Here is an 11,671-nt window from a genome sequence, read left to right on the forward strand (position 1 = left end):
TTTTTGCTCTTTCTTTAACACGGATAAGGAATTGAGCTCTTGATTTCTAGAGGCATGGTTGTGGATTTACTATTAGGATAGGCCGTCAACATAAATCTTTTTTGTTTTACATCAAATTTTCTCAATACTTTATGATAAATTTGATCATTACTTTGGACTCAACTTCTTCTGCAATGGTCTCCTTACCTACCTAAACAATAATTACAACACACTGTAATGAAAAACATTTGTGACATTATTAAGTGTCATTGTCCTGTGGTTGGTTTGCTCTCTGGCCCCAATTTATTTTTTTAATTAACTAAATCAACTTCTTTTTTATGTTTTTGATAAATCTAGTACACATGTATTTTTCTGAGAATTTTTATGGCAAGACATGTATTTTTATTCTATTAATATGAATTGTTACTTTTAACCGTTAAGTTAATTTTATAACGGTGCACGTGTAAAAAATTTATAACGTGTAATACATAATTATTTTTATTACGAATTGGATCGTTGAATAATTAATTCAATGACTAAAATATAGTTTCTATTTTTCTGAAGAAATTATATACTTATAAAAGCATAGAAAAGAATCTGTGTACAATATAATAACATGTTGTTCTGACTGTTTCAGAGTCAGTCTTCGTGTGGTCTAATTTTGACTAAAAGTGAAATTTAGGATTTTCCCTTCGGAGGATGAGGGTTAAAACAAATTTACTTCCTCAAAAAATAATGTACAATTATGGAAAACAGCTGTTTATACGCACACTTCTCGCTTTTTCTTTTTGTTTTTTCCACTCACCTTGATAAGCACAAGTTGCTTTACATTGAGAGCATACTTTTAAAACATGTTGATATCTTGCTTTGCAATTGAAAAGTCAAAGCTGCCCTCAAAATTACCACGTATTTGATTAAATGGCATGGACAAATCTGACCTTCCACAACTGAAACAAATCAAGAGCTGCTCAAATCATTGAAGCAAATTAGTAACAGTAGTAATGGGAAAAGTAAAGCAGCAGTAAAGGAGACAGAACAAATCTGCTTTTCTATCTGAGATGTCCGTAGAGAAAAAGATATGGAAGGAAGAAGATGTATTTTTTAAGGGAGCTTTGTATACCTTATAGTAATTCATGTTTAACGTATCAAAATCACAATAGCGTTAAGGTGAAAAGAAAAAAAAAAGTGAAATAAACAGAACCTAATACAACATGTAAACTAATCCATTATAATAAATTGCATCAGATTTTACAGTTTTGGGAGCTTCTCTGGGTAGAATTAGTAGTTTCGTGCTTTTTGACTGTAAGATCTGTATTAAAAATTATTTATTTTGTATACTTTTTAAATTTGATGTGATTTTAATAAGAGTCAACGATTAAAACATTGATCTTGTCAGTATGTTAACGTATCATAAAAACTCTCAATACATATTTAACACTTTTAAAATCTCATTCTTTAAGGTATACCGTGCATCTTATTTCACCACTTATTAAAAGAAAGATATTAACCGTTAAATTTTCTCAAATAATAGCTAAAAACTTATTTTTTTTGTCAATAGCTGAGCTTTATTTATTATTTAATAACTGAGGAACCAAAAAAGAACCGAAATTCATAGGTAAATTGACTATTAGGGCATGTTTAGTTCGTTGATTTGAATTTTTAATTTGAATTGAGATGTGATTTTATGTAAGTACTTTTTACTATAATAAAAAGTTAGATATAACTGCTTTTAAGAATTTTTTACTATAATAAACTCAAATTTTAAATTTAAATCGATAAAATAAATAGAATCTTAATTACATACCTCTTTTTTTTTTTTTTGGTCTAGTTATGTACCTTTTCTCAAGGGTATTGTTTTTCTTGCTCTTTTCCTAGTGGTAAAATTTGTTAAAGAGAGAAAATTCCAATTAAGAAAAAGAAAGAGAGAGAAACATACATAATGATAAGTCTCACATATAATAAACAGAAAAGATAATGGCATAAACTAACTTTATGGAGCCCAAAAAGAAAAATACAAGCTTTATACTTCTCTTCTTACACTCTGCAACATACAGTATTTTCCTATTATTATTATCAGATCTTTCTTTTCCATGATCTTTCTCTCTCCTCCCCAGTTGCTGTCCAGACACAGACACTAGTCTCTCCTCCCCAGTTGCTAGAGAGAGAGAGGGGGAGAGAGAGAGAGGGAGGGAGAGAGAGAGAGAGAGAGAAATCACCTACCTCACCACTACAGTTCGGCTTCGCAAGAGTATAAGAACAAAAAAAGATCACGTTATTTGTCCAAAGCTTACGAAGGTTCAAAAAAAGAAGAGAGAGAAACTCTTTGAAGAGAGCTTCCTTCTTCTTCTTCTTCTTCTTGGTGAAGCTTGTTGTGGGCATTCATGATCTCAGCCTCACCAGAGCCACCACCATTACATGAGGATTTTTCTCTCTCTGGGTTCCACCAATGGCAGCCAGCACAGACAACAAACCCCATATCATCCTTGTTGTTAACGACCACCGTGATGATGTTCAAGAGGGCCGCCGGAGCTCCGTCGCCGGCGGCGGCGGCGAACGGTCGTCGGACGAGGAGGAGGAGGAGCGTAGGTGCTCCTCCGGAGCTGAGATTGTGGAGAAGGGATCCCCTGTGTCGGAGCGTTCGGTGGAGGTGGATCTGGCTGAGGTGAAAGTACATTTAGCGAAAGTTGAGAGGGATTGCAGGATTTGCCATCTGAGCTTGGATGCAGCCAATCATGAGTCTGGGATTCCCATAGAGTTGGGTTGCTCTTGCAAGGATGATTTGGCTGCTGCCCACAAACAGTGTGCTGAGGCTTGGTTCAAGATCAAGGGTAACAAGTAAGTCCTCAGATGGAAAAATATTCGTAATTATAACAAAGATTGGTTTCTTATTTTTATTTTTATTTTATTGTGTTTTTGGCACTGTCCATTTGTTATTTCTTGTTATATTTTGAGAATTGGTGTTTTGTGGGATGTGATTAGAGCAAAGTTTTGATCTTTAGCATTTTTGTGGTCTTGGTATGTTTAGTAACCATTCTGTGAGTTCCTGAAAAGTTGGTGGTTAGAAATTTTGAATGATTTTTTGATTCGTTCATTGTTAGATGCTAAATCAGATTATTTATATTAAGATTTAGTTTATAATATATTCTTGGGAGCGTTATTGACTTATTTAAGTTTAGTTGCGAGAACAAAGTTAAAAGGAATATTATTTAGGGAGAAGAATAGGAGAAGTGGGATGCTTATTGCAAAGGAACATTATGATGGGGGGGGCTTAAATTAGAATAAAATCTCTATTACTTTGGAAAGTAAAGAGAAGTAGACCAGACTAAATAAAGAGAATAAAACTTACGTACTCTTATAAAGCAAAAAAGATTGAAGTGCCACCATGTACTTCTTCTATTTCCAGCTATAGTGATTCTTCCTAATTCATTGCAGCTTATAAAGTGTAAAACCATGAGCCACTCATGGCATCTTTCTCACACTTATTTCAAACTTTTATCTCTCGGACAAGCTGGTTCTTGTTTTTTGACTCTTTGTGATGTATACTTTATTGAAGTGATAGTCCTCAATCTTGCATGCATTGCTTATAAAATACGTCCTCTAAAGGCAGTTTGGTTCTGGTTTTCTGTTTGATAATATTCCGGATATCTGTTTATTCCAAGTATATTACTAAATGATGGATTTTTCTCCTATGTATCATTGTTCCATGATAAGGACAGTGTCTTTAACAAGATGAATAGAAGGATTGACCAAGTCATATGGTTGTTCAGTTAGTGGTACCGTACCAAAAGGCAAAAGGCTATACTTAATGAATGACCTGGGTCTATGGTGGGAACTTAGTAGTGGCAAGTCTCAGCTTTTGCTTTGTATTTTTCTTTTTTTTTCTTATCCAGCAAAAAAAAATAAAAAAAGTCCCAAGTTCTATCTTTTTTGGCGGTTTGGCTTAGTTTTTCCAAGTCCAATGACATGATCATTACTCTATGACTATGCTGACACAATTGTTCAGTTAATGGTTAAAGCATCTGAAGGTGTTTTCATGGTCAGAGGCCTCAAGTTTCTTAACGACACATGCTATTTTCCCTGTATTCTCCTCATGCTATAATATAGGTTCTACTGAAAATTCTGCCTTTAGATGACCAAATCTTCAACTGTCTTCAGATTCCCAGACTCTGCTCATTTCGTAGTTGTTTTTGTTTACTCTAGACAATGAAGACCAACTTTTCTTGAAAGCTCTAAGTTTTGGACTTGTACGCATGTATTTCCTCTAAGGTCCATGGTTTGTGTTTTGATAGTGGAGACGCCCTCATGAAAAACTTCATAAAATTCAGGACTATCTAACTTTACCTTCCAAAAACTATACGTTGGTCGGAGGAATTCCAGATCATTGTTCTTTTGTATGCTCATTTCCTGTAAAACCACACAAATCAGGTTCCTTTCTCTTTAGGCGTTCACAAGGTTAGATCTTTGCGTCCGCTAAATGTTGTGTGTGGTTGAAGGGTTCACAATGCCAAGGCTTATTATGAATTGGTTTCTCTATACACAAGATGGCCTTTCTTGATATAACTTTGCTTGTCTCTAATAGGTTTTGATAGCACATGAGCAATCTCATCTAAAACTTTCTTTCTTTTCTTTTCATTTGTTTTGTTTTGTTTTTTTTTTTTACCACCTCATCTTCAACTTGCTGTGCGTGTTTCTTCTATCTTCTTCAGTGGTAATTAACGTTATTAATGTCACAATTCTTCGAAAATATTTTTAAGAGTTTTAACAGAAATTGTATAATAAAAAAGATGACAGGGTGTTTAACAATGATGTTTTGAAGTTGATATTTTAAATTAAATGATTTAAATCGCAGCTTTGATGATTTGTACGCGGTAAAATTGTTATTGAGGGCATTACCCCTTCATGTTTTTTGTCTTAGATATAACTAGGACAAAGTTCTCTCGTCTTTTCTAGATCAAATATATTTCTCTTTATACGTATCTGTTTTTCTTTCGTTTAACATTTATTTTTTGCAAAGTCTGTCTACTTTTAAGTGAAGACATTAATTTTGAGAAGAAAGCAATGGACAGTGAGTTTTTGGACTTGGGGTTGGAAATTTGGATCCACGTGTAATACTTAAATATGTAGAATAAGTATGAGTAGGTAAAGTAATGTGGGCATGTGAATTCCAACTTAAGCAGGGGAGAAAGAGAGAGTCACACAAAATTATCTGTTTGTTTGCTAAATTTTTGTGAAAAATAAAATTGTGGTAAGATCAGTTCAGGAGTCAATTTGTTGCTGCTGTCCAATCTCTGTCATTTTCTTTTCTTTTAAAGATTTGGACAGAAAGGTCTTGAGAGGAAAACATAAAGTTTAAGATGAAAAGATGGTACCTTATAGTTCACTGTTTTGCATTACCACAATTCTAAACTCTACATTATTATGAAAAAAAAAAATCTCTTCCAGGGCAATAAAACGTCATCATTTAGGTAAGCTAAAAGGAGATGCATCCAAACATACAGGTCATATCTACGTTGGTAGACAGATATTAAGTAGTTGATCTTTCAAACATATTTGTCAATGCACAGTATCTACTGTATCACTTACCTGTAAAAGCTACCATTCTTTTGTTTCGTTTTTTTTTTTAGGAATTCAATATATTTGATTGATTCATCTCGGCAAATTCATATATACTCTATTCAGCGTCTGTATAAGCTGTTAGTGGAAAGAAAGTCTTAAGACATCCATATAATGGAAGGAAATGACAATTTGAACGAGGGGATAAAAAAAAACTAACATTTACATACCTGATAAATCAAGGTTCTGAGTTCTTATCTAATAGGTTGTTTCAACCTGTCCATACTTTTTCCGATATCCCGAGATCACCTAGAGTGAGAATGACCAAAATTGTTTAACATAATTTCGTTCAACTGATGCATTTGTGTTTGGACAAAGAACTTTAAGATCTATATATGTCTCTTTGTTGAGTGTATCATGTGTTTGACATAGAAATGAAACATGTAATAATTGCAACTATGGACAGACAAAATTTCTGAGTTGTTATTCGAGTATTTTGATGAATTCTACTATGATCTCCTTGTAAATTTTCTTCTGATTGAATTAACCATGTCCATACGATTGAATTAACCAGATCTAAAAGAGCATTCAGTTAGCTCTTCTGTGGACTGATGTAGTTTACATTGTTATACGTTTACTGATGTTTCGAAAATACATGACATGCAGGACCTGTGAAATCTGTGGGTCAACCGCACATAATGTTTCTGGTGTTAATGAAGCTGAGGTGATGGAGCAGTGGAATGAATCAAATGATAACGGGGCAACAACGCCCGCGACCGCTCCCGTTCACCCAGCGGAGACCAGGAACTTCTGGCAGGGTCACCGGTTCCTGAACTTCTTGCTTGCCTGTATGGTCTTTGCCTTTGTAATCTCTTGGCTCTTCCACTTTAATGTACCCTCATGAAGCCCTGAATGAGGAAATAATTCTTTTCTTGCGTGTCAATTGAGTTGAATAGTAGAGAAACGAGCTTTTTTCTTTTTGAGGTACTGTCTTTGTACCCCTTTCTTCTTACTATTGTTATTGCTAGATTGCTAGTCAGTTATTTCTCTCTATGATCCGCACGTTGTTTATATTATATATTTATGATTGTCATAGTTTTCAGGTGACTATTTGTGTAATATAAATGTCCTTAATTTCTTCTTCACAAGCCAAAATAGTCTTGTGTATGGTTGTAACTTTGTATTATTTTTGAAGCGTGCCTGTTTGTTTTGAATCTAATCAATTGCCAAATGCTTCTAATCGGAAAACTTCTACTTATTTCATTGTCGTTTCCATAGCCACATTAATGGATCTACTTTCTTGGCACCAAATGTGTGTGTATAAATATATATATATATATTTATTTATTTTGAGCGGGCCTATTAACTATTGATAGTTTTTTATTTTCAGCTATTAGATTTCTATTAAAAACTATCTATTCTACATACTTTTTTAATTTGATATGATTTTGACTTAGATCCAACGATGAGAAATTAAGACTTAGTTTGGTAGTAATGTACATTTTAAAAAAATTATTTTAGCTGTGTTGAAGGAAAAAACAGCTCTTACAAAAAGTAATTGAGTGTTTGGTAAATTATAATTATACTAGATGTGTTATTTTTAAAATCAGTGTAATGGCGTTTCATAAATTGTGAGGCTGAATTGTTGTGAGTAATTAAAATGATCAAAATAGACATGGTATGAAACTTAAATATATATAATTATTTTTTATATTTAGTAATACTTATTTAACTTTAAAAAAAACATAATATCATGATTTTGAGTTTTCAAACAATAAATTTATGATAATTAATTCTTTTTTTATTTCTTTATTCACAATATAGTTACAATAAAAATGAGAATTAGTGAGTAATCAACATATACAACAAAAAATGTAAATTTCATGTTCAATTATCTAATGGTGTAGCTAAGAAGTTCAATGTGTCATAGCAAAGTACGAAGGAAAAAAAAACAGAGATGAGAGTTTTGGGTGGAGGGGAATAAAGTAAGATTATAGTCTGTGAGGGTAAATAAGGACATAGTTGGTCATTTTCTAAAGTTTTTAGGGGTATTTATGGTATTATAAAATTATCATTAATGTTATCAAGTGATTAACCGGGAATCTAAAAGCAGAAGCATCAAAATTGCCGCTTCCACTTCTAGTTGCTGATTTATCTGAAATTCTCTTAAAATTGGTTTTTGCACTTTCTACCAAATGTTAAAAGTAGCTGTGGATGGATGTGGAATCACTTTTGGGCTCTGAAAATCACTATCAAACGGAACCTAAGTCTTACTGGCAAATTTTTATTTTCAGTTATTAGAACTATATCAAAGTGTTTATTTTGCATATTTTTTTTTTATCTTAATGTGATTTTAATCGAATCTAACGGTTAGAAATATGCGCTAGAAGATCTTATAAGGACCCTGATTTAACCGCAAAAAATTCATACGAGATTATTTGATATGTCTAGATGGTTTGGGAGGAACGGACCTTTCAAATGCAAGTTCAGAATGCAAAGAGTGTTCAAAGAATTTGTGTACTTTGAGGATTCTGAAGTACAAGGGAAAAAAGGGTCACTATTCACCTAATGGTAATAATTTCCGAAAATTTGACAATGCCAAATTCCAAAATGAGTTCCATACAATAATGTGACAATAATGACCAGACATCTATGATGATATAAAATGCCATTAATGATGAATAAATTTGCCTTCGTCAAGATACTAGAGAGCCTAAATGAATCTTTATAATGTATTCCAACTAGATCGTAGCTCTTTGATTGGCCATAAACGTTGCCATTCCAACTCTAGATAGCCAAATAAATACTTGAGTTAAAATAGTGACTCCAAATTCGTTTCTCTCGTTCCCATGGCAGTTCAATTCGTATTAATTCTAACTGAAGTATTTTACTCTCACCATTAATTCAGTTTTTGCACTAAAAGAGGAGGTATTAGTTTGAACTTTCAAGTCTCGTGAGATATGTATGAGACTATTTCCAAACTATCAACTCAATATTAATTAATTAGTCTTTATAAGAGCCGAGTTGACATACTTCGTCTTCCGACACGAATAATTATAACTAAATAAAAATATCTATAATCACGCCCAAATATATTACCCCAATTGTCCCTGGGCACACTTTTATTTGTGAAAAAAGGGACTAAAGGAAAAACTTTATTATTTTCTTTTTCCTTAACAGTTCTCCTTTAAGCTTCCATGCTAAAAAAAAAAAAAAAAAAAAAAAAAAAAAAAAAAAAAAAAAAAAACAGAGAAACCTATAAAGGGAGTGCAATAATTCAGACATTGTTATACTGCGAGCCAACCCACCATGATACGCTGATTGTGAAAGGCAAAAAAGTAGCCATCACCAGGCACATGGGTACCAGGCATGGTCCAAAAATAAGAGAGAATCGGTGATAGTAATAAAGACAAGACAAAGTATCGCAGGAGTTTGCTGAAATGGAATCACATTAGATATGAATCGTATTAGATATGGTTGGGGATGGGTCAGAATGAGTAAATTCATGAGTTTCTGCGACTAACATGCCGTGATTGCCGATCACGTTCTTAATACGCCACAAACATACCTCGTGGTGGGAACTCACTAATTTCTCTTCTTTTTTCCTTTTATATCCAAAAGTGAAAAGTAAATTGCAATGTTACACCTTAAATTTTTCTTTTTTTCATACTACACTCGAAACATTCAAATTTTAGTAGATTGCAAAATAAATTTTAAAATTTACCAGCAATTGAGCTCCAATAACTAACGAACGTTATTCAATTGATAGTTTGAGACATGAGATTTGTACATATAAGATAAAATTCATAAAGTTTCCAAATCAGGTCATGTGCAAATATCATGTCTAAATTTGTTAATTGATGATTCCCATCAGCTATTGAACTTCACACTGTCACTGATTTAAAAATTTAAGGCGCAATTTACCAAAATTTAAAGTTTGAGGTGTATTATACAAAAAAAAAAAAAAAAAAAAAAAAAAACTTCAATAGAGCAATTTACTCTATATCTAAAATGTTAATGTTTTTATAGGTTATGTGACTTATGTTAGTTACTAATCAAATAATTTCTCAAACAAAACTATAATTGCATTTGTTTCTGTTTCCTGCTAAGTGGGTGGGGGATCACTCATGTATTTTTCCCTGGCCCCAGTCCCATTATATTTATATATATATATATATATTTATTTATTTATTTATATTTGTATAAAATACATATATTCATATATACACACACTGATCAGTATCCTGATTAGAGGTACTTTATTTGGATTGAAGAGTGAGTTTTTGGAATTATTAATGTACCCTGCACGAATGGTGGCGCGCCCTACATGCTCATTAATGGAATCCTAAACCAATAGTTTTTCTTTTTCTTTTTCTTTTTCTTTTTCTTTCTCTCTTTCTTTCTTTATTTCTTTTTTTTTTTGGAATAAAGCCAATAGTTGATTATTGAGTGTTTTTTTGTTTTGTTTTGAAAATTGAGTATTTTACGGTTAATTGAGCCAAATTTGACATGGTGATTTCTGGCATCACAATGTTTCATGAGTCGTGGCCATGTTTGCCCATATATACAGCTGAAACAATTTTATTTGCGGGCTTTGGGTTTATATGTAGATGGTGAGTCATGTGAACGTGTGACATGTAGCTACTAAATCCAAAAGGAATTTTCAAAATATTACTGAATTATGAGGGGGAAAAGTACATATATCTAGTTCCTTTGATTATTTTAAAGTCTACTGAGAACTTTTTGTCACAACAATTGAATTTCCAAAACATGTCACACTCATATTACCTGGTAGTCATTTTTTTTAATCTAATTTTATTGCTTTTTTCAAGTTTAATTTGTTTAGTTTTCAACTCCCAGTATTATCTGCTGTAGACTTTTTGAAATCTTTGCTTTAATCAAATGCGAAAGGGAAATAAATATGCAACGAATGGTATTAGATTTCTGATAATAATGTGAATAGAAATAATTTTATTGAAAAAGGCACTTCTGATACATCATACTAGAATTTGTCAATAAAGTATATGTAAAATGTGTTTAAGTTCAATGTTTCCGTTCTAAACTTCATTAGTTTCCGTTTTGGCCAAAAATATTGTTGTGGTTGAGGAGGGCAAAAAATGATATATATATATTAATAATGTACAACAGCAACAACAACCATATGTGACATTGGATACCTTTACCTTTTAACTGTGAAAACATTAGATTAGAAAAATAATAATAGTGCAAAAAATAGCAATCCAAATCTTTAACAAAGATCCGCTTTCTTATCTTTTGGAATGTCTGTGGCAAAGATTATTATTACCTCGTCAACTTTGTTTTGGATATACAATTAAGGTTAGTACAAAACGTTACATTATTTTATATTTCTTAAGAACGTGCATGACATGATCATTGGAACTCTTTGGCAATACGTGTCAGAACCGACTGGACGCTAAATTAAAGTATTAGACAAATTAGCATTAATCTAATATGGGCACAAAACTGGTTTATATTCCCCAAACAAAGAGGATTAGTTTAATCAATTAGAAACATAAACGATGGAGAACATAGAGCTAATGTAGCTAGACAAAATTAGATTGTGTATGTTCCTTCCTAATTAAACAAGATGAGTAAAACCTCAAACCTCAATTAAAGGTGTCGGCCGCATGCTCCGGCAGCCGGAGAATTGTATCGCCGACATTTTGTATAAAAATCAAAAGGCAATCAATCATACGGTTCTCATCCGTTAAAAGTTTGTAATTGTGAAATGTATTTTCCGTTAGATATGCTGCCGTCAAATACAGCAAAGTGCCATAGCTTGGGACATAAACTGCCTCTGTACTAATTGTAAGATTTCTTTTGCTTTTGCTTTTTCTGCGCCCTTTTACTTTTGGCGTATAATGAAGGGGATTTGTTTGGTGAAACTTATCTTGGGGGTGGTTGTGATTTCGTGACTTGCTGCCTAGACTTGGGTTCGTTCAACTTGGCATTTGTGTTATGATTAATTGATGACTATTATATAGCTGTTATGGAGAGAAAAGCAAAGGAAGTGAACTCAACTACAATAAAATTGACATGCTTCCTACTCTGGAGTACAAAACAAAATTTCACTTTGAGGCGAAATGTAATGTTACGAACCCGTGATTAATAAAAATAA

The 11,671-nt window shown here is 32.6% G+C and overlaps 1 protein-coding gene across 1 annotated transcript; it reads left to right on the forward strand.

The window, feature by feature from the left end:
- Positions 1 to 1,985: 1,985 nt before the first annotated feature.
- On the forward strand, positions 1,986 to 6,751 carry LOC21389310. Its single transcript, XM_010107794.2, has 2 exons — positions 1,986 to 2,814; positions 6,199 to 6,751. Exons 1-2 carry the CDS (start codon positions 2,426 to 2,428, stop codon positions 6,434 to 6,436), a joined length of 627 nt encoding a protein of 208 aa, XP_010106096.1. The 5' UTR covers positions 1,986 to 2,425; the 3' UTR covers positions 6,437 to 6,751.
- The last annotated feature ends 4,920 nt before the right edge of the window (positions 6,752 to 11,671 follow it).

Source organism: Morus notabilis, unplaced genomic scaffold, assembly GCF_000414095.1.
Source record: "Morus notabilis unplaced genomic scaffold, ASM41409v2 Scaffold1622, whole genome shotgun sequence".
NCBI classification, from domain to species: Eukaryota; Viridiplantae; Streptophyta; class Magnoliopsida; order Rosales; family Moraceae; genus Morus; species Morus notabilis.